The sequence below is a fragment of the Fragaria vesca genome, linkage group LG6 (genome assembly GCF_000184155.1).
Source record: "Fragaria vesca subsp. vesca linkage group LG6, FraVesHawaii_1.0, whole genome shotgun sequence".
In the NCBI taxonomy this organism is placed as follows: Eukaryota; Viridiplantae; Streptophyta; class Magnoliopsida; order Rosales; family Rosaceae; genus Fragaria; species Fragaria vesca.
In genome coordinates, this window is record NC_020496.1 from 29192104 (window position 1) to 29216192 (window position 24089).

The following is a 24089-nucleotide window of genomic DNA, read 5'->3' on the forward strand; positions in this document are numbered from 1 at the left end:
TTACGACCGTCATATATGATCATTATGACGAAAGATGTCTATGGTAAAAAATTCAACTGGATCCGACAACGTTAAGGACTCGATCGAAACGGGTAACCCTAATCCATCGTCACTTATCACACGAAAACGCTCATATCTCCCTCTATATTACGTGGTTTGGTCAAACCTTCCACACAAAAAACTCTCACGTAGATGAGACGCAACTGCCCATATAAAAATTTTGAGACATTTACCTTCCGACGATAGGGCTCCTATAGGGAATAATAACGGTAAATAGTAGACACGTTGTGATTCCGATGACTAAAATTTACAAACCAAAATTCGACCGTCCGATATGATCATTATGACGAAAGATGTCTATGGTAAAAAATTCAACTAGATTCGACAACGTTAAGGGCTCGATCGAAACGGTCAACTCTAATCGGAAATAAGAAAACTGCATTTTTAAGCCCTAAACGGACTCGGATGGCCCAAAAGGCTCATACATCATGGCGTTAGCGATGAGTTTGACTCGTAGGGCCGTTACGCTTCGGGAAAGGTATCACAATAGTCAATCGGACACCAAAAACCAAATCTGCAGCATAGTGAATAATAAGGGTAAATTGCATTGACCGCAACTATCGGCACCAAGACTTTACCAGAATACTGTGATTTTTTAACTGTAGACGTATTTCACCATTCTGGTCATATCTTATTTCACGACTTTTTTGCGTTTGAAGGTTCTACGTATAGTTTTTTTTCCCAGATGAGTTGTTGTCCAGATCTGCAAATATAAGACACTTTAGCCGACGAAATTAAGGCACTTTAGCCGACGAAATTATATTTTTCGTCGGCTAAACTTTCAAAAATTTCGTCTGCTAAAGTTCACATAGTATAGCCGACGAAAAAAATTATTCAGACGACGAAATTTTAATTTCGTCGGCTAAAGTTGACCATAGCCGACGAAAATTTTTAATTAGCCGACGAAAAAATAATTCGTCGGCCTAGTTTTTTTATTTTCGTCGGCTAAAGTCTTTCTTCTGGTAGTGTAACTACCATGTTGAAGTCCACAAATGCATCTGGCTGTAATTCTGAGTCTTTTGAATCCCAACCTTTTCAGATTCAAACCCAAAACCCCCAATTTGTAGTGAAATCCCTATCCTGGTAGTAAGATACTGAAGGAAAAATAAAAACTTAATACGTGAAACGATGACGTTTTGCGATGTAGAACAAGACTAGGAAAGCTGCGGCAGTGCTGCTGACAACAACATTGGTGGAAGCACAAGCGATTGGGGAGGTGGTAGCTTGCTGGGTCTTTAGAATCAAATGTTACTTAGGATGGATTTGATGAGGTAGATTATCACATGAGGCTAGAATTTTGAAGGGGCAAATTTGAGAGGTTGAAATAAATTAATGGTGGGATTTAGAGATGGAGTGTGTGTGTGTGTGAGAGAGAGAGAGAGAGAGTACGTGAATGGAAGAAGAAGAATAAAGAAAAGAAAAGAACTTGAAGATAAAGTAAAAAATAGAAAAATAGTAACAATGGGTAGTTTGAGTTTTTCGGCAAAAATTAGAACCAAAAACTGAAATCTGGGACCTCTTATTGTCTCTAACTCAGCGCATAACGTCATAATCAGACGAAAATTTAAAATTTAGAGTTGACTGATACGATGTAAACGTTTAAGGATGAGTTTGATTAAAAAAAGATGAGGAACTAAACTGATTGTAGCCCTAAAGTGTGAGAGGATAAACTGAATTTAATTATATATATATACAGATTTTCTCAAGAGCGGATGTCCGTATTTATTCTTACAGTACGGATTTTCACTTTACACTCATTTTTCAATCGAATTTTCACATTGAGCTTCACACTTTAAAGTGACCTAAAAGTGATGACTTAAAAGTGAGCAAAACGAGGAGCACCACACTTTAATTTCAAAACGGTATCCGACTCTGGAAGAGAACACACACATATATATATATATATATATAATATCAATTTCAAGTGCATATCTAACTTTTTATTATTATATATATATCATCTATATATATATAATATATAGAATCAGTTGACTTGCCAATAAAAAAACAAAAAGATATGCACTTGAAATTGATATATGGTTATCAATCCGTCGAAATGTGCAGTACGTTGCGTCACACCCAAAAAAAAATCATTTTTCATATACTAGCAAACTACGAACTGCAGCATACATCAATTAACTAGTTGATTAGAGCATCTTCAGCAGTATTGATAAATTGAAAAAAATTAGAGATTTATCAATTTTTAAATGAATCTTTGCTCCAGCAGTATATTTAAGAAGTTGATAAATTTAGAAATTGATAGAGAAAATTGATAAATTTATCAATCTTTGAGAGACAATTAACTAAAACTTAGCTAATGTATACAATTTAGCAATACTGCTAGAGAAAAAATTCAAAAATTGTTGTTGTAAATCTAAATGTTGACAAATTTAGCAATAAATTTAACTATATTGCTGGAGATGCTCGATTAGTTCCTATTTGTCAATATTGTCAATATAACAGGGGGGATTACTTGTGCATATATGTTTTTTTTTTTTTGACATATAGTATTTCAAATGGTTGTTTCTTTTTGAGGTTGACTGAAAAAATGCATGTGTCGAGACTTTTGAAATAAGATAGGTTACGGTTGAACTCATATCAGTTCTTGTTCGTTGTAATCGTTGGTGTTTCGAGAAGTGAAGAGTGTGAGGAATTTAATTCCATCATGATATTTCCCATGATTGTAATCTTAAGTTTATTATATGAAGTTACTTTTCAAAAAAAAAAAAATAATAGTTAATTATTTTATATGATAATTAGTTGGTTAATCAAATGACAAAATTGTTTGAAGGAGGCTCGCATTCTAAAAGAAAAAGAAGCCAAAAACAGAGAGTTTAATCGGTGCGACCTGCTCAAGATTGCTGGTGGTTTGTCATATTAGGCACCCAAAACTTTTGTAGTTTATCTACTTTATTCCGTCATAGGAAAAATAAGAGTTGCAGATGTGACACTAATGGATATAATTAATGTGATGATCTAACCTATACAAGTATAATCTTAATTGTTGTCCCGGACCACCATGTGATAAATTCGAATTAGTACATTACTACATTTAATTAGAGAAATAATTCATTTGATTGGTGATAATGATAATTGTGATGCCAGTCCAATCGAACCAGTGACCTGCTCTACACATACCGAAGCCAATTCAGATAGGGATCGGCATAATTCATTTGATTGGTGATAGCTGGAGTATGACGCGGATGAATCAGAGTCACTAAAACCCAGGAGCCAGTTAGCTAAGTTATTGATGATAAGAAGCCTCACTTGGAAACTTGAAGGAAACAAAAATACGAGTACGAGAAGAAGTGAGAGACCTCAAACCAAAACTGAGCACAGAATGGGTTCTGTGGGATCTGATAATACTCATGTCTTTCTCGTGTGTTATCCAGCACAAGGTCACATAAACCCTATGCTGCGGCTAGGCAAACATCTAGCTGCCAAGGGTTTGTTGGTCACTTTCTCCACCACCGAAGATTATGGGAACAAGATGAGGAAGGCTAATGGCATCGTCGACAACCAACCAACACCAGTCGGCAATGGATTCATCAGGTTCGAGTTCTTTGACGACAGCCTTCCTGACCCCGACGATCCGAGGCGGACCAATTTGGAGTTCTACGTCCCGCTTCTTGAGAAAGTAGGGAAGGAGTTGGTGACTGGGATGATTAAAAAGCACGGTGAGGAAGGTGGTGCCAGAGTTTCTTGCCTAGTGAACAACCCCTTCATTCCTTGGGTTTGTGATGTTGCTACTGAGCTCGGGATCCCTTGTGCCACGCTTTGGATCCAGTCTTGTGCTGTGTTCTCGGCTTATTATCATTATAACGCAGAGACGGTGAAGTTTCCGACTGAAGCTGAGCCAGAGTTTGATGTTCAGCTGCCTAGTATGCCTCTTTTGAAGCATGATGAGATTCCAAGCTTTTTGCATCCTTTTGACCCCTATACGGTAATGTTGAATATCTCTTTCAAGCTATTATTGTTAATATTCCAAGAAGTAATGTCCTTCATTCCAATAATATTACTGGAAATTAAGCTATAAACTTTGCCTATCTTTTCATGAAAGCTATATATGTTTTTTTTCTGGCATATCATTTGGTGATGTATTTCAGGTTCTCGGTAGGGCAATTTTAGGGCAGTTCAAAAAGTTATCCAAGTCGTCCTACGTTTTGATGGACACGATACAAGAACTTGAGACTGAGATCGTCGAAGAAATGTCGAAAGTCTGCATAGTGAAGCCAGTCGGGCCCTTATTCAAGATTCCGGAAGCTAACAACACAACCATCCGAGGTGACTTGATGAAAGCCGATGATTGTCTCGACTGGCTGAGCTCAAAGCCTCCAGCATCAGTTGTTTACATCTCTTTTGGGAGCATTGTGTACTTGAAGCAAGAACAAGTGGATGAGATTGCTCATGGTTTGTTGAGCTCTGGGGTTTCATTTCTATGGGTTATGAGGCCGCCGCGTAAAGCAGCCGGTGTCGACATGCATGTATTGCCAGAAGGGTTCTTGGAAAAGGTTGGGGACAACGGAAAATTAGTGCAATGGAGTCCACAAGAGCAAGTTCTGGCTCACCCTTCTTTGGCTTGTTTCTTGACTCATTGTGGTTGGAACTCGTCAGTAGAAGCACTGACTTTGGGAGTACCCGTGGTGACTTTTCCTCAATGGGGTGACCAAGTGACCAATGCCAAGTACTTGGTCGATGTGTTCGGTGTGGGGCTTAGATTGTGTAGAGGGCTAGCTGAGAATAGGTTGGTTCTGAGAGATGAGGTTGAGAAGTGCTTGTTGGAAGCGACGGTGGGCGAGAAGGCGGTCAAGTTGAAGAATAACGCTTTGAAATGGAAGAAGGTGGCGGAGGAGGCCGTGGCTGAAGGCGGTTCCTCCCAACGCCACCTTCATGATTTTATTGACGAGATTGCTAGGACTTCTATTACTTAGACCAATAAAACTGACTAGACTATTATAAATTATAATAGAACCAAAAGTCTAATAAGTTTAATAAAACTTACTAGAACCAAAAGTCTATTATAAATTATAATAGAACCAAAAGTCTAGTAAGTTTACTAGAACCAAAAGTCTAGTAAGTTTTATTAGACCAATTATAATAAAATCAAAAGTCTAGTACTGTATAATAGTTGTCCAAAAAAAAAAAGTCAAGTATAATAGAACCAAAAGTCTATTAGATCAATTATAATACTTCGATAACGTAGTAGAATGAATAATGTACTATGGAATGAAATCAACTCGATTACAGTTCATTATCCATAGTACCCTCTTGTGCAGTCTCTCTTATCTCTGTCTTATTGAACAATGTCGCTGTTTCGTATTCGCTAGTGTCATCTGAATTGGTCAGTGGCCTAGAGGTTGCATATGGTGAAGGGTTTGTCTCAAGAGAAATGTCATATTTTCTTAGTTTCCTTTTGTACTTGCTTCATGGCTAACATGAAGGCACGCATCTAAGGTTTTCTTGCTTCAGGGGATGAAAATAAAACTGTAGAATAAGAACAAAACTGGGAGGAATAATAGAGGCGTATTCCCTTGTTATATTCTGATTCCGAGTCTTGGGGTGACTACTTACTTGCCACACATTTATAAACGCTTCTCATACCGGCCCGAATCAATCATCATCATCCTTGTGGTACTGTGAACCCACTGGGAAGGATGAAATTGACTTGTCCTTCGCAACTGTCACATCACTCACATGTTTACTTTTATGATCTTTGTCATTGAGATTGAAGAGTGGTAAAGACTGGAGACTGTGATGGCCAGAGAATTTGCAATCACGGAATCTGAATCACAAAATTCTAAAGTTACACTTGACAACGCACATTCTTGATTATAATCCGAGGATGCCACTTATATGATACAATTTACAAGTAGCAACAGCTGGGGCCAAGAACATGAGCAATCTTTGCAACAATCTTCCACTTCTCTGTTGGAGGCTGGAGGCAACCATGGAACTTCTCCAATAGCAGGTGCATGAGTCCATCTTGAAGCCAGAAGTGAGAAATTTTCTCATCTTCTCCCTCGTCTGCTTTACAGCCAAATCAGAAAGCAAAACCAATTACGATACAGAAAAGTATATGTACATATATCTCTATAAATTCTACCTGATCCTACAAACTTTCTAATTCATCAGAATCACACCAGTGGAAAGACAAATCAATGTACTTTACAAGATATGCACATGAAAAACTTAAGTGCAGTCCATTCATAAACCAAAAGCAGTCAGTTTAAGAACTACTAGATTTTCCCCATGACCTAAAAAACCAAATCATCTGATCATAAAAATCTTCCTTTGCTGTTGTGCTGACAATGAAGTCGACGTGACCATAGTTTTCAAGATAAACCAACTGTGGAGTAGACTGCAATTCCTTGAGGGTGTGCTGGAAATCTTCCACATCTGCTAGAGCATCGTTGCCTCCATAAGCCATCAACAGTGGCAATGACTTGGGTATGAGACTAAGATCAAATGGAGGGGGTTTCAACTGACCGTACTCGACCAGATTCTTCAAGATGCCATAGTCATACTTTGAAAATGTACCCTTCCGAATCACTGCCAAACCAAAAATACAATAATCAGTAGAAAAAGGATGCTGTAAACAGATGGACTTCTACTGACCCAAAAAAAAAAAAAAAAAAAAAACAGATAGTGTTCTTGCTAAAATGAACAGTAAAGAGCATACTTTGGAAGAGATGGTGAAAGTTCTTTGCAGATGATGGGTGGGGTTCATAGTCAAGATAGAAGTCCACACGTGAGTTATTGAAGCAACAATTCTTCCCTGAAATGGTAACAAACACCTTACAACCATTATTCCCTAAAATGCTATCAAAGCCCATCTTATTAATAGAAATTTAACGGCATACAATGCATAATGAGATGCAAAGCTTTGGATTGTCAGAAAGAAGCAACTTCAGCATTTCAATCTGGATCATAATACCTTCCACAACTCATACCTGTCTACTGGTATTTAAATCATACTTTGTAGTAAGATAAGTCCCATTACATATATCTACCTACTGATGATTTAATCACCCATTCAGTAATTCCTATATCAAAAACTTTCAGACCTTGCCAAAATACACTGAGAATAATGAAGAACTTAAAATCAAGGGACATCTTACAAGGTTTTGTTTCAAATATGAAAGGCAACAGCAGCTGGCATAAGCTATAATCTTTTGCTTTATAAAGGATAGCAAATAAAGTTAAGATCTACCATAAGCCTCCGCATCAATGATGGACATAGCAATGGCAAAAACTAACTACAGCATTGATGCTAAAATAACTAAAACAAAACAAAAGGAAAATCTATGAACATATCATCTACATTTATCCGCCTTATGAGAAAAGTGGCTAATTGTGTAATCCAAGCCATATACACAGCCCAGTCACAGAAACAATATCAGAAAAAATTACCACAAAAAGGATTTCCTGGCAAACTTTTGAATGGCCAACAAAAAGCAAGTGCACATTACATGCCATCGATGTCTGCAACCTCAAAATATTCATGCCCACACATAATGAGGGAGAGATGAGGGAGTTAGAGAAGAGAAGTAGTATATGTATGAAGTAGAACCTGTTATGGAGGTTAACAAGTCATTGCAGTCAACATGGCCATCACATATTGAATTTAGAAGGTTAATCCCCCAATCACTGCATATAATGTAAAAGTTTACAACAGAAGGTAAGATTAATATAATGATGAAACATCATAGCATGTAAGCAACAAGAATAGCAGGGAAAACAAAAGAAAAATGAAGATGGAGAAAGTGAGAGTGAACCTTCTAAAGTTAAGTTGATGGATCCCCATAGCAAGAATCATCTACAAAGACGAGCACAGTTATCAGTTTTATCACCATAAGAAATTCGTGCAATATAACTTGATGCAGATGAGGAGTACCTGATCGAGATGCACGTCAACCATTCTGTGTACAAATTGAGTGCTGATATGGTCCAAGTATGATATTGGGCAGAGAAGAGCGGCAGCTTCAACCATCTCTGCTATATCTGGCTGGGTGAAAGCAGCTAACGACATGATTGTTCCCTGAGGACATGAATGAATCAAGTTCAAACTCATCCGAAGTATAACAAGAAGCATTATGGAAGGTGAGGTATGATGTAGAAGAAGAGATGTAAGACCTGTGAATGTCCAACAATAAAAACCTTGGAGTTTGTTAGCGAATATATGTGATGAATCATCTCTGAAAGATCATAAAGAGCCAATTCCTGCCAACTCCAATCCCAATATTCCTGCAGCAGCATAAGCCAAGTAACGCCAGATTGTAATAAGCAAATAATGAATTACAGATTTATAGGCCTTGAATATGATATTTTTTATTTTTAATTTTTTAATTTTTGTTGCCTTAAGATATGCTCACACTACTAATCACCGTGAAATATGTTGAGTATTTAAATTACATGAATTTATAGATTTACAATACTACATAGTACATACAGTAATAGGTCTCTAGGATCAACTCAAGCAAATAAGGTAGTTGCTAATTCCTGATATTTCTGTAAAAGTGTGAGGGATCCTATCTATAGGTGCATTCCTTCTTCTTACATGTTTGATCTGTTTACCCAGAAGAATTCTGCATTCTGATGGCTCATTCATAAAAAAGTGAGGCGAAATACTAAGGTAACATTTTCATGTGATATGTTATTTCTTCAGTTAAGAATCAAGCATCAGAGATTTGGTCATTCACAGAAGCAATCAGAGATACAATCCAGAGTTTCCACATAACATTTGCATACCAGAAAATGAGAGGAGCAGCCAATTGGTAGTTATAAATAACTTGGAAGAAAACATATGATAGTCAAGAGACAATGGTACGAGCTTCACAAACCTTATCCTCTTCTGAAAAAGATATGTGCCCTTGACTCCAACGCGTTCCACGCACGTTTCCTACCCAGACATCGAAGCCTTCATCTGCAAGGATGAAGCCCAGTGATTGTTCAGGAGAATTTAAAAACCATGCATCACCTGCCTGTATGAAAACAAAAACCAGGGACCATACGATCAAAGGGAGCGAGTAATAAGTTTCATTGAACTCCATGTACATTACAGCATAGTTTAAAATCTATCCCACACATGTTCAAAGCGTTATCACAATTGATGTTTTCAAGCCAGAGAGCAGAGAGGGTGAAAATGTGACTTATACTGCAGGCCCAAATTCAATCATAATTACAAGAGAACACCCTATGTGAACATGGGTTGTAGAGTAACTAGCAAGTTAAAAGAAAAATAACTCATCCAGGAGCTATACTACTTTAAGCCCTTCAAATGAGGTATCGAGATATCATTGCTAGCTCATTACTCATGATCCAAAAACCAAAACACCATCAGATACATCTATCTCCCTCTCCCCATCCAATTTGTTTTTCATTAATTTCCGGAGCATTCCCCCAACCAAAGCAATCAAATGACCTCTTTAGAGCTCGAACCAAACACAAAAAGCACGAATAAATTGCCACATTAATTTTTATAAATTTCAACACTCAGCTGTTTCCATACATTTTGCTAAGTCTACAAAACACCAATCATAGCATTAAATAACTATCGATTTTACTCTACCACAAGAGTTAGCAAGTGAGAACAACGAGAAATCATGGCTTGATTTTCAAATAAAACAGGTCACAGACTCATAACTTGCATCAATACCAAGTTCACGCTATAAAGTCATTGCAATTTTTAAACAAAAAAGGGAAACCAATTTTAACAAATAAAATTCACCATGAAGAGTCCATGCTGAAGCAGCACCGGCGGACCCGGCTGAGCTCTCAAATCCGCATTCGGAGCCCAAACGCGTTGAAGACCCAAAAAGTAGCCATCCCTAGTCTGAATCTGCACAGTTTCAACAACCAAATCGTACTGATCAGAGCTGAGCTCTCTCCAAATCATCAAAATTGAGTGAAATTTCAGTCAAATAAGAATAATTTCCGGCGGAAATTGACCCACAGAGTAGAGGAATTGGACTCACTTTGTGCTCGGAGCAAAGGTAACCGGCAGGCTGAATGAGAGAGGCGCAGAGAGACTGGTACGGCGTTGGAAGGTGGAGATTGTAACTTCCGGTTGAGTTTTGAACGAATTGCGCGGCCGCGATTTCGGAGAGGAAGAAGGCGATGAGGAAAGCTGCCACCGTCAACGGCGGGAAAGGGGCCATCTAGAAAGAGTGAGCTGAATGATTGAGTGAGAGGGAAGGGGGTCAGAGCAGGCTTGCATGGCATTCATAATCATATCCGTTGTTGCTTCACGGGTGGGGTTTCAGGCGTACGGCCTACGCGCGCTTTGGAAGAGGTGAGATGCCAAACCGCCAACTACCAGTACTGTAGACACGTGGATGTGATTAGGTAGATAGTAGAAAGTAGAAACCCTCTTCTACAAACTTTCTGTTTTTACCAGGAGCGAATTTCTTTTCGATACATCAAAAGAAACCAACAAAATTACAACACAAAGCCTGTCGTTACTCCTCCTCCCGGTTAATCCAAATAGAACGTCGGGGTGCGGAAAGGGAAGACAATGAAACCATATTAGAAGAGTAACAGAGGTAAATCAAGAGATGCAATTCTTTCTCAACAAAATTAGTTTTCTTGTGTACATGACCAAAATAGCAACTTTACAATCAATCAACATGAAGAAGTTAACCATGTCTTGAACGATAGACTAATAAAGAATTGTAATTTTTTTATTCAGACAATCAATCAACATCATAGACTCTTCTTCAATAATAACTCTTTGATGTTACTAAAAACGCATTTATGGACTCACTCTTTGACGTTACAGAACAATATTTAAGCAATGTCACTCATTTTGAACCTTCTTTTTTTTCTTCTTCTAGCGAAAGCATAATCCGTGCGAAATTTATGTATAATCACTCAATCTATATAAATCACATGGAAGAAGAGATAGAAAGTTAGAAAGAGAGTGAACTTTGATTCAGAAAAAAAAAAAAAAACAAGTGAATTCAATTGAGATAATTATAGATGGATGTTTTAAAAGTGCATGAGTGTACTTCTTTTCATGCGAGAAGAAGGTTGCGAAGGAGGCGGTGGCTGAAGGTTGTACCACTCAACGGAACCTTCGTGATTTTCTTAACGAGATTACAAGGGATTTTGTAGCTTATTAAAACCAATTCTAATTCAACAAACGTTCTAGTAAGTTATGTTCTTCAATCACGTAGTAGAATGACTATTGTAATATTTCAATTCTATTTGATCATACAGTCATCTGCTGTCTCTCTCTTGTTTCTGGTTTAATAAAATGTAGCAGTGTCGTATGAAATAATGTTGGCGTAACATATCCTGTCGCACATTAACAAATGCTTACTCTAATTTAACAGTGCTATCTTGCACTAGTGATGAAGTAGAAGCTAGGGTTTATACATATATACGAATATTAGACAACGTATATTCTTAAATAGAATACAAGGATGCCACTTATATGAGGCAAGTTACAAGTACCAACTACAGCTGAGAGCTAAGAACATGAGCAATCTTTGCCACAATCTTCCAGTTCTCTGTTGGAGGCTGCGAGAACCAACTTTGGAACTTGTCCGATAGCGGGTGCATGAGTCCATATAGTCTTGAAGTGAGAATTCTCATCTTCTTCTCCCTCGTCTACTTAACAGCCGAATCAGAAACTAAAACTAATTATGATACGGATCAATGTGTATTGTACACATATCTCTATACATTCTACCCGATCCTGCGTACGACACTAAACACGTGGATGTGATTAGGTAGATATCCCTCTGCTGTGATCTTCAAAAGATAGAAGCCAAGTTACAAAGAGTGACTCACGTAATCTATAGCTTGTTATGGTTTAAATTTCGGTAACACTCAACCTGTTTCTAACCTTAGTGAAAATATAATTCGCCTAAGTTTATAAATAATAACTGGCTATTATTCGTAAAGAAAGATTTAATTGCATATTTTAATATTAAAAGGAGAATTGAAAATGTGAAATAACTGATCTGCCTTGTATCATTCAATTTATTACTAATTTTATAAGTTGTATTATTATTAAGGTTTGTATTATTATTATTATTAATTTTATAGTTTCAGTTATCTTATTTGTCATTTGTACGTAAAACAATGATTCATTAATGTAACCTCAACTTGTGTTATAATTGAAATCGTTAATATTTTTATTAAAAATAATAATGCAACACTAAAAATAAAAATTGGCTAAAAAGTTATTTATTCAAGTGAAAGCCATTGGTTGGTAGAGCATCCAACCAAAAGTTGAAGAATCAGGTGCATCCAATTTGTTTTTCCTAAAATTGAAGAATCAGGTGCCGTTCATGCCGCGGTGCGAGTTCAGGACTTCAAGGAACACAGTCTCTATCTCACTTTGTCCAACTACAAAACCAGACCAGGTTCATTGCACCAATCCAAGTATCCAACAAAGTCTTAATTTATCCATTTCTTTCAACCTCTTCTTCACACTCTTTCATCGAATAAAAACCTCTTCACTCTGTTTATTCTTAAACCCCCCAACTCCAACGTTAATCATCATCATCATCTTCAAGTCTTTAACATGGCCTTCTCCGAGTTCAAGCCACTAGACGACAAGTCGCTCGTAGAGTACATAAAGGCCACACCCTCCCTCTCTTCCAAGCTCAAGGACCACCTGGACAACTTGACCATCAAGGAAGTCGGCGACGGCAATCTCAATTTCGTCTTCATCGTCGTTGGCTCTCATGGCTCTTTCGTCATCAAACAGGTAATGGTTTCTCTCCTTCTGGGTTGTAGTTGGTTCTTGTTATTTGATCAAATGACTTGTTGGGTCCAACAAGTTTGAGGGTTTTATTTTTGGAGCTAAAGTATTGAGCTTTGATGTTATATGGTGCGTTGTGTTATTGGGTTACTGCTGGCTGTTTCTGTTAGTTTGGTTAAAATATTTATTGAACTTGATAGAGTTTCGATTTGGGGTAAACGGATTTGGCTTAATGTTATATGATGCAGGCAGTGTGCTACTGAGTTACTCTTGGCTCTTCCTGATAGTTGGTTAAAATCTGCTGGGTTCAATATGCTAGAGAGTTTGATTTTGGGTTAAAGTATTGAGCTTAAGTTTTCTATGATGCAATGTGCTATTTGGTTACTGCAGGCTCTTTGTGATAGTTGATTAAGATTTTATTAACTCTTTTGATTTTGGGGCGAGAGTATTGAGCTTCAATGTTATATGATGCAATGTCTTATTGGGATAGCGTAGGGTCTTCCTGGTAGTTGGTTACAATTTTTTGGTTTCAGCATGCTAGAGAGTTTGATTTTGGGTTAAAGTGTTAAGCATCAATGTTCTAAGGTGCAGTATGCTATTTGGTAACTGCTGACTCTTGTAGCAGTTGATTAATATTTTGTTGAGTCTTTGATTTGGAGAAAAGTATTGAGCTCTAATGTTCTGAAATGTGTTATTGGGGTTTTGCAGGCTCTTCCATATATACGTTGTATAGGTGAGTCATGGCCGATGACGAAGGAAAGAGCTTATTTTGAGGCATTGGCACTGAGAGAGCATGGTCGTTTGAGTCCTGATCATGTTCCTGCAGTTTATCATTTTGATCGGACCATGTCTTTGATTGGCATGCACTATTTGGAACCTCCGCATATTATACTGAGAAAGGGATTGATTGCTGGAATTGAGTACCCTTTGTTAGCTGACCACATGTCAGACTATATGGCAAGGACTCTGTTCTACACTTCGCTCCTTTATCATAATACTACTGACCACAAGAAAGCTGGTATGCTATGTTGTTCGATTTTGTATTAGTTGGTTTCACATGTCTTGTGCTTTATTAATAGAATGCATCATGTTCAGATGCTTTGCTTCCAACTTCCACATTCATACAAACAGTGTAATGTTTGACTTGTTTGGGGAGTGAATAACACATGGTCTTCACAGTGTTAGACCAGACATAGGGTGGTTAATACTAAATCATATGGATTCAGAGTTGTAGGAGCGTTGTGTTATTAATAAACATGTTGGGGTATTCATGGGTCTGGGTCTTTTCAAGTATTCTTAGGTTATAAGGTGAACATGGCAACATGGCAGAGGTTTTTTAAATTGTGTTACATGTAGGTAGCCTCTCTAAGTCTCTGCATGCATCATTGATATGCTATTGTCATTGGGGCATTCCTCTTTGTAAAATTTTATCAGTTGGGTAATAGGCTTTTAGTTGAATTTAACTTTGTTCTTGTTAAGAGATGGGAATTGTTTCTGCTAACAGTGGACTTTATTCTAAATTTTCTTCATGATGAATTCCTCTTTAATTTTTTATTTTTCAATGAAGTTTTCCTTATATTTCTTAAAACCTCATCTGTGTGTGCACTTTCTGCAGTTGCGGAATTTTGTGGAAACGTGGAGCTATGTAGGCTCACTGAGCAAGTTGTTTTCTCTGACCCTTACAAAGTATCTGAATATAACCGCTGGACTACTCCTTATCTTGATTCTGATGCTGAGGCTGTGCGAGAGGACAATGCTTTGAAGCTTGAAGTTGCTGAATTGAAATCTATGTAATGAATTATCTCTTTTTATTACCATTGTTGAATTTCATGAGTGATGAAGTCGCTGTGGGTCCCCCTTGTAGCTTTGCTGTTTGTAGAAACATGTTCTTGTAGCTCCTGGGTGATTGGCATCAAGTTTTATGACTGATCAAGTTGCTTTTTCTTAGGTTCTGTGAGAGAGCCCAAGCCCTCATACATGGAGATCTTCACACTGGTTCTGTGATGGTGACTCCTGATTCAACTCAAGTTATAGATCCGGAATTTGCATTTTATGGACCAATAGGTTTTGACATTGGGGCTTTTCTGGGAAACTTGATGTTGGCTTTCTTTGCACAAGATGGGCATGCTGATGAACAAAATGATCGAAAAGTATGCGGTTGTCTATTGTCTCTTTATCATTATTTCTTTTACTTTTGTTTTTAACTTCTTATCCATTGTTGATCATATAACTTGTTATTTTCATCTATGCTTTTCTTTAGAAGGAATTATTTCAAGTATATAAATATTAAGAATTTACGAGGTTTTTTGCACTTTGGTATCTGTCTTTTGCATACTGTTATAGTCTATAGTTTTTGTTGGTGTTATATTCCTTGATAGATGAATAGATAGTTAATATATACTACTGGAAATTCTATAAAATCAGTTTCAATTATAGGAACCGTCAAGTACAAATGCTCTCACCTGATATGAGCACATTGACTTGTGGTTTATGCAAAAGAATATAGTTATTGCATCCCTGTATGAGTTACCATTTATGAAAAGCTTCTCATCTTTGCCATTTTATCAAACCCATAGTGAAGTCTTCTCTTTTGGGTTCATGTTCATAAGTAGTTTTTGTTATTTTGAGATGTGGTCATGGAGTACCATCCATTTACTTAGTTTTACGGTTTTACCCTTGACATATAATCAACTTCTGGGATGTTTGAGCATAAGAATTAGTCTCACTGTTTAATAATCTCTGGACTATGAGTTTTCAGGTAGAAGAACAAAACTATATTGAAATGGCTTTCTCGTCAGATAATAAAATTTAAATCTGATAGTCTTGACATTGTAGAGATGTGAAGTCTTCTCTTTTGTGTTCATGCTCATAAGTAGTTTTTGTTATTTTGAGATGTGGTCATGGAGTACCATCCATTTGCCTAGTTTTACCCTGGACATACTATCAACTTCTGGTAGCTGTTTGAGCATAAGCATTAGTCTCACTGTTGAATCATCACTAGACTATGAATTTTCAGGTAGAAGAAGAAAACTTTATTGAAATAAAATCAATGGAGAAGGCTTCCTCGTCAGATAATAAAATTAAATCATCACTAGACTATGAATTTTCAGGTAGAAGAAGAAAACTTTATTGAAATAAAATTGATGGAGAAGGCTTCCTCGTCAGATAATAAATTAAAGTCTGACAGTCTCGACATTAGATAGAAATTTGTACTTTATAAAGGAAAAAAAAAAAAGGTTAGAGAACTTTTTTTATTATTGAACCAACAGTACTTGGTCTTATTCAGTGATTATGCACTTGGCAGTTGAAATGGACAGAAAATGAGTTATTCATAATATTGATATTTGAATTGGAGTGTATATAGATTCGGTCCTATACATTTTGATAGTCTAAGTGAGAGTGCTCTTAGCTTCCACTTTTGTATTTGGAATTGGAATATTATTTGTGTTGTCTTGTACTTCCAACACATTGTGGATTAATTTGGGTAGATGAGAAACTTTTTCCATCTACCCAAGTTTATTTGTGTTGTTATTGGTTGACGTCAATTTATCCAATATTTCTCTCTGGCCAAGTAGGCATTTGACTCATGATATGTTGGGTAGTCAAAGCCAAACATCAATTAGTTTGTGACAACATCTGATGTTGTCAACATCAGTTTAGTTGTAATGATGTGCTGCATCATTAACCCATAATTTGACTTGCTAGTTCTTAGGTTCATTTAGTGTGGGTCGTAGGTCTCATATTGGATTTGCTTTGTGGTGCAGGCATACAAGGCTTGGATTTTGAGGATAATTCAAAACACATGGAACCTTTTCCACAGAAAGTTCATTGCACTATGGGAGGCAAACAAAGATACTGGTGATGCGTATCTTCCTGCAATCTATAACACCTCTGAGCTTCAACAGCTTGTACAAGACAAATTTATTAAAGATTTGCTTCATGACACCCTTGGATTTGGTGCTGCGAAAATGATAAGGTAAGACAGACCCCCTTATGTTACTTCATACATGCAATTATTTAGGTTTATTTTTATTTTTGTTATTTTTCAGAAGTTTTACCATTTTGCTCTAGCGCTTCCATATGTTGCATATCTCTCAAGCTTCAGTCTTCGTCATTTGTTTTGTTATCAGTTTCTGGCAGGTTTTGATGTTGAATAATTGTTTACCAGAAAAGACAGAATAATAAATAGATGGATATAATGCATGTTTGTACTGTATATAGCTTTTGCGGGATATCCTTCAGATTCTTAATCTTTGATTTCTTGTGTAAACTGTTGATTTAATTTCTTTAATATGTTTTACTATTCACAGGAGAATTGTTGGTGTGGCACATGTTGAAGATTTTGAATCAATCACTGATGCTAGCAAGAGAGCGGGTTGTGAGCGGCGGGCTCTTGAGTTTGCAAAGCTGATTCTCAAGGAGAGGAGAAAATTTCAAAACATTGGGGAAGTTGTTTCAGCCATTCAACAAATCCAGTAACGACTAATGAGAGGTAGTGGCTGAATTAGAGTACTGTCTCACCAAAGTTACAGTTGGATGCGGAAGGAAAATTGCGGTTTAGATTTTTGGATCGGAGGGACAGCGGCTGATCTCACGGCTTGAGAGATATATGTTTGGATAATAAAAACACAACTCATATGTGCAATATATATTCACTTAGATGTGGTCTGTGAATGCTTATCGTTATCACCCTCATCTCCCGTGTCCTGAGCCATGAGTTTACAGTTTGAGAGTGTTCTCTGGAGAAAGGGGTTGAACCATATTGTTGAAATTTTTGGCCTGTTAATCCAAAATGATTAGTGCTTTCTTAATCTTGATTGAACTAGATTTCCGAAGTTATAACCTTACACAACTGACAAAAGTTCCAGCGATGCTCATCCCTAAAACGTAGCTACAATTTATAATCATTTCAAACCGTTAGAACTAGGGATGGCAATAGGTAGGGTACGGGGATCAAAATACCGTACCCATATCTTTTTACATTTCTTATCCCCGTACCCGTCTCCGTACCCGTAATTAGATAATGGGGATTTTCCGTATCCGTATCTTTTAGGGATTACGTTTTCATACCAGTACCTATACCCGTTAACAATTATGTATTAAATAAATTTTTTTAAAATATAAAATACAATTATATAAAAGTATGAAATTAAAATCAAATACCAAAATAAATAAGTTTCATGCTTCAATCCAATAAAAATAAATACAAGTCTTGGTTAAAACAGAACAATACCGGTAAATTTCATAAAAATATATAATAAAAAGGAAGGTCCATTAAATGTTTATTAAGAGAATCACAAATTTTTTTATATAAATATTTATTTATAAATTATATATAAATATATATAATAATAAATTATATAATTATATAAAATAATATTTTCATCCTTAATGGGTGGGGATGGGGACGAATATTAAAATACCATACCCACCCCGTACCCGATTTAAGAATCTGAATACTGGGGATCCCCATCCCCATTACCCGTTTATACCCGTATATTTTCCCCTTTAGGGTCGAATACCCGTGGGTACCCTACCCGCTGGCAGTGGCGTAGCCAAACATCTCACTTAGAATGGTCAAATTTGATTAATTCGAAACTTAATTTATTTTCTGTTACTCTTTAGCAACAACACAATTTTACTTAAAAGAATGATGCAAACTTAATTTCAACAATATTTTTGTTCTATCATTATCATCTCTAATAAACTTTGGATTAGAATTTCATGCACGATAAATATTGGAGAAAAATAAGATACTTTTTCTTTTGTTTGAGAGATAATACATGTTGATGTATGGTAAACATTAATGTGTTGTTTCCATTTAGTAAGATAAAAAACCCTTAACACGATTTGTATTAATTGGATTAAGTATCTGAATAATATAAATTTTTATTTCATTCCATTATTATTGAAGAATATTTAAGACTAATTAAGAATTTATTAGAGAAGAATGGACAATTTATGTTTTATTTCCACTGATATCCAATACGAATGAAGGCTAATTACTCTTTTTGAAAATTTGAGAGGGTTCCCTTTGCCCCCTAGCTAGCTACGCCATTGCCCGCTGGGGATTATTGTCATCCCTAGTAAGAACATTAACAATTGGCTTTTTTATAATTATTCAAAATTTGCATTATTTGTTTGAACCAATATAGATACACATTTGAGTGTCTAAACAGAGGTCATGTTAAATAATATTAACTCTTTAATATTTTATTTTATTTAAGTACAAATTTCTGTATCTAAAATTTTGTAAAAATATCTTATACCGATTATGCCGTTTGTTGTGTCACTTTTTACCGTATCTTTATATCAAACCATACGTAAATTATAGAAGGGTGTCATTTGCTATGTTAATGGACACCAATTCTATATTGTATCCACGAGGGGGCTGGCCTCTAGACGTTTTTCTAGTAGTGGTCGGACTTTCGCAACGATCATCTCCATTATCCTCTCAACCACCATCTCCATTGTTTTATCTCCAAACCCTTCTCCAAGATCAAGGTTGATGGAGTTTCCGTTTCAAAATGTTGTGAAAAAGGTGACCCACAGGACAATGAGAAATCCATGGTGCAAGAGAATTAGAAAGAAATGAGAGTTCTAGAAATGGTTCCAGGGGAAGATCAAGTACCAATAAAACCGAAAGAGAAGTGAACAAGTTCAAAGGACTCGAAGGTTCCAAGGTATATGGTACAAATTGGATGAGCTGGCTAATTCCCTTGGTCTGAGATTTTCCACCAACTGAATCGATTAAGATTCTACAAGAGTGTCCGTTTCTCACTCAGCAGGGCATCAGTTTCCACCTCTCAATTGATCGAGTTGATCAATTTTATGGCTTGAGATGTTGGACATTATATACAGCTTGGTTTAGCAATTTTTTTTTTTTGACTGATGAGCTAAATATAAGATTGCACTACAAAGTTTGAACAATTGTTGAAATGATAGTTATAGTACTAAGAAATATGATGAATGATGAAGATTATACAAGTGTTGCGCGCACTCAGGGGCCGGCACTTTCAACCTCTCAATTGATTGAGCTATACAATTTTGTGGCTTGAGATGTTGGATATTTTATGTAGCTTGGTCTAGTGGATGTTTTTTTGGGTTCATGAACTAAATATAAGATTGAACTACAAAGTTTGAACAATTGTTGAAATGATAGTCATAATACTAAGAAATAAATTGCATATAAGTATGTCACATGACATGTGCTAAACTGCTAAAGAGCTATTCAAGGAGTCAAATTGGCTCACATATTAGCATTTTAGCTCTTTTGCACTTTAGCACATCGATTGAAGTTGATTTTGGGCTATAATCTCACTCTTTGACACTTTAGGACATCGAATGTATATGGCCTCAGTACCTAGGCTCCTCCTCCGATAGCCGTGGGTTGATGTCGAGCCGTAAACGATGTTTTTCATAACCAAACTGAGAATCAACAGCCGACATAGTGTTTTTTTAAAAAAATTTCAATACCAATAAATATTTTCATAGATGCCAAGAATGACAGATTTGGTATAACAATGACATTATCTTAATATAAAGCAACAAGAATCTAGTCGGCTTGTCTAATACTAGCGAACTGTAGGATAAGAAGATCAAGACTACAACTAATGTTGGGTTGATAAGATGTGTTTGTTGCCCAAGGAAAATACTCAAAATAGCAATTATAGATGGAACTGAAGGCTTAAACAGTCGGTTAAAGGACTTAAGTTTCAACAGGTAAATAAACACTACTTATAAATCATCAAACGGACAACAAACTGAAAATGTTTTGTTGGAAATAAAAGACAACTCCTGACTACACCATACTAGTCGTCTTGCATTTCATCCTCAAACTCTTCTTGCAGTTCAGCCGCAGACTCGAAAACTAAGACCCCCTTAACCTGAGAACATTCCATCGCATTGCATTCATGGGGAGCTGCACAATCGTTTTCATTGTCTATTCAGAATAGTACACTTTGCGGCTATCGAAAGGGGGTTGGTGGTGCAACTGAATAGTGGCTACAAAAATTGTCAAACACCATGTTGCTCATACGGTTCACTCCCGCTATCGAGTCTAGAAAAGTTGCAGTCCTATCCAAATGAACACAATAGACATCCACAAGTATCTCAAGCACGATCAAGGGCCTTTTCAATGGCCTACCAGAGTCGAATTCACCATCCCGCTTGCGTTTCTTGGAAACACCATCATCTGCAAGAAAGGTGCCTGTCGCTTGAGCATGCATGCATGATGATGAGCCGCCACTGTGGTAGCTCCACTGAGTATTCTTATGATCAAAACTTGCAAGTGTAATACAATTATTGCATACACGGCCGCCTGGTAGGCTGGAGCATTGATGATGAACAAACCTTTAGAAAACAAGATTTGGTAGTTCTAGAAAATTGTAATCGGAGGCAAAATCACAAGAACATGAGCAACAACATTGAGTTCCACAGATAGGAACGGCATACATAGTGTTGAATTTCCTTAAATGTTGAGAGTGTTTTTTTTTTGTTGAGAATTTGGAGTGCTGAGATTTTGATATCAGTTTGAACTTTTTTTTTATTGTTAAAATAAATAAAGAATTAGACGATATTAGTTTTTTAGAGGTAAACGATTAGAGAACAAGTTTCACCCTCAAGCCGGAAGATAAAAAGTTTACCCCACTCAGGAAGCCCACCCCTTTTCCCTTTATTTTAAATTTATTAATAAAAAAAAAACAAAAATGTAGCTCTGGGAGCAAAAGCTCCCAATAAAAAAATGATACAAACCAAACTGACAACATGACAAATGATTACAACTGAAAATAAAAAACCAACTAACCAAACCAAAACTTACCATCACCAAGCCAAACCTAGCGAAATCTATAAGCTGCTGCAGAAGACAAATCCTTTTTATATTGTCTGACAATGAAATCAAGAATTTCTTCCCACCACCTATAACCAGTGTTTAAAGCACCAAAATTAGCCAAAATATATGCAACAGTGTTGCCTTATCTGTATATATGAGAGACTTTAAATCTCATCTGCCTAATGATAAATAAACAGTTATTCCATGTCGTGAGCCTCCATGGGGTACTAGTTTGAACTTGTAATGGAGGCAAATTTGTCGGCTGATCCATTAGCTGATGTAAGCCGAATTGTTCATTTGTATTATGCTATATAATATGATAACGATGATTTTGTATTGTTATAAATTTCTTTGTAGTTCGTTCATGTAAAGATTCCAATTCCATCAATTAGTATATCCACCATGCTTCATTTTGTTTTTTCCGCTTTGATTATCTACAAATGTTATATTGTGCTCATGATTAGGTTGTTCCAATAAGGGCCTAGTGAATTAGATCATGTCTTATGCAATTCTTTGAAAAGCAGCATTCACTTGTGTCTTGCAAATACCCCTATAAGTTTTAGGTGTACCTTATCCCCTAAAATGTCTCTCACATAATTTTCATAGTTCACTATGCACAAAAACCCTTGTGACAGCGTTTGAGAACTGTTGCCTGATAGGAAAAAAAAAAAATATGATGTCTACCAACGTGATATCTTATCACAAAAGACTATGATTATTCCAACCAATATGTTTGTGAGTGATATTCTCCACCACGTTATTTTCAGGAATCATTCATTCTTGACATTTCTCACGGATTTGAGAATCTTAGGTCATATATATACTCGCACATTCACATCGACAGTCTGGTAATATGAGATGCTAGATACACTCATCCACTTAATTTAATAATCATTTTCTGCATATTTATGGATGCAATTTATTTAGGGATGTGAAATCTACACACCCTAAATTGAAATTCACACCCTTTTTCTTTTTTTGGTTAACACATTCATAAAAGACAAAGTTTAAGTAACTAAAAGACAAAATTTAAGTGACCAAAAAAAAAAAAGGTGTGTGGATTTCAATTTGAGGTATGTGAATTTCACAAGCCTTTATTTATTATCTACGTACATCATTTCTTATTTGCTTATTGCCATCATCCTTAGTTAATTTTATAGCGATTAAACCAGAGTAGATCAAACATTCTTTCCCAATATCAGCAAAGTAGTTAACACTTAACAGTGCTATAGCCAGTCTTCAACTTCTTGTTCAACTCTGCAACAAACCCAGCTTTCGAACTAGTACAGTGATCCAAAAACCTAGCGGTAACATCATAACCCTGATCCCACCTATCTCCCTGACCTGGCTGAACCAAGTGACTCGGTGCATACCCAGCCTTCAACCTCACAAAGTCTACAATTCTTTCAATCAACCCACCACGTGGGGCATGACCATTCCCATTCCACTGCCATATGTGCGTCGATTCATGGTATTTCACACCCGTAATCTCATTTTTCACATCGCCTAAGAGAACATAGTATAAAACTATCGTCGTTAGCAAAACAAACAGAAATGCTTACCTGAGTCCAGAATGACGTACAAAACAAATTCGCTATACCTGAGTAGCCTGCTATGTAGCTGGCGCTAGCATGAATCTGGTTGTTGCTAGCATACGCCACACCGTTCATGTTGTCGATAGACAAGCTGACTTTGGCTACGTCTTTCTGTTTGCAGTAGTTGTTCTTTATTTGCTGGAAGATCTCCCGTATGAAATCGACCGCGGAGATGAGGTTTGCCTTGCTGTATTCTGCTCTGCTCCGATGTCTCTGCTAAATCAGACAGCCCCGGCACTTGATCCAGCGTTGTTGGTGACTGCGTAGTTGACTGCATGGGTGGCATGAAGGCCTACGAGTGTCATGAGAAGAGAGAGGAGAAACACATTGTCTTGAGTAGGGGTGGGCATAAAGCCCGTTGGAGATAAAAAGCCCGATCCGGACCGACAGGCCCGACCGGGCCGGGCCGGGCTTTTTACCGGTCCCGATTATGTTTATTGGAGGTCCGGGCCGGGCCTGTATATAACCGGTCTGGGCCCGGGCCTTGTTTATGGAAATGAAAAAAAGCCCGAGAGCCCGCCTAATATACATGTCATACTTTTATTGGGTGTTTCTAAGGATCTACGATAATAAAATGAGCTCAACCACACAGGATTTGTGACCGGTCAAAGACCTAAACTAAATTGAGAGGGTCAACTATGAACTCTCTCAGTGTTGCTCTCGAACAGTTGAACTCTCGCAGAGTCGCAGTCTCGCTCTCGAATAGTCGAACTCTCGTTGAGTCGTTGTCGGCTTGTCGCACACTTGCACTCGCACACTCGCTCTCAAACTCTCGCACAGTCTCGCTGTCTCGCACTCGCACACTCTCGCTGTCTCAGTCTCTCAGGCTCGCATCTCATCTTCACTAGAAAGCAGCTCGATCAAAGGTCTGCTCCTCTCTCTCTCTCTC

General features: G+C 37.0%; 3 protein-coding genes and 1 pseudogene across 4 annotated transcripts; 2 read left to right on the top strand and 2 right to left on the bottom strand.

Moving 5' to 3' along the window:
- Positions 1-3304: 3304 nt before the first annotated feature.
- On the top strand, positions 3305-5248 carry LOC101315257 (putative UDP-glucose glucosyltransferase-like). The gene is made up of 2 exons (XM_004304003.1): positions 3305-4003; positions 4167-5248. The coding sequence occupies exons 1-2, from the start codon at positions 3311-3313 to the stop codon at positions 4989-4991; spliced, it is 1518 nt and encodes a 505-aa protein (XP_004304051.1). The 5' UTR covers positions 3305-3310; the 3' UTR covers positions 4992-5248.
- A 545-nt stretch (positions 5249-5793) lies between these two features.
- LOC101290786 (triacylglycerol lipase 1-like) lies at positions 5794-10291 on the bottom strand. Of its 2 annotated transcripts, XM_004304005.1 has the most exons (10): positions 10035-10291; positions 9788-9898; positions 8901-9041; positions 8194-8304; positions 7955-8098; positions 7836-7876; positions 7631-7707; positions 6740-6835; positions 6315-6609; positions 5794-6084 (listed from the first exon to the last, which is right to left on the bottom strand). In XM_004304005.1, the coding sequence occupies exons 1-10, from the start codon at positions 10215-10217 to the stop codon at positions 6069-6071; spliced, it is 1215 nt and encodes a 404-aa protein (XP_004304053.1). In that variant the 5' UTR covers positions 10218-10291; the 3' UTR covers positions 5794-6068. The 2 variants fall into 2 exon arrangements, with proteins under 2 accessions (XP_004304053.1, XP_004304052.1); XM_004304004.1 differs by having other exon boundaries at positions 5795-6609.
- Positions 10292-12284: 1993 nt separating this feature from the next.
- On the top strand, positions 12285-17582 carry LOC101291261 (methylthioribose kinase-like). Its single transcript, XM_004304006.1, has 6 exons — positions 12285-12778; positions 13481-13790; positions 14388-14562; positions 14721-14922; positions 16537-16748; positions 17083-17582. Exons 1-6 carry the CDS (start codon positions 12593-12595, stop codon positions 17249-17251), a joined length of 1254 nt encoding a protein of 417 aa, XP_004304054.1. The 5' UTR covers positions 12285-12592; the 3' UTR covers positions 17252-17582.
- A 5233-nt stretch (positions 17583-22815) lies between these two features.
- On the bottom strand, positions 22816-23550 carry LOC101309861 (annotated as a pseudogene).
- Between the last annotated feature and the right edge of the window lie 539 nt (positions 23551-24089).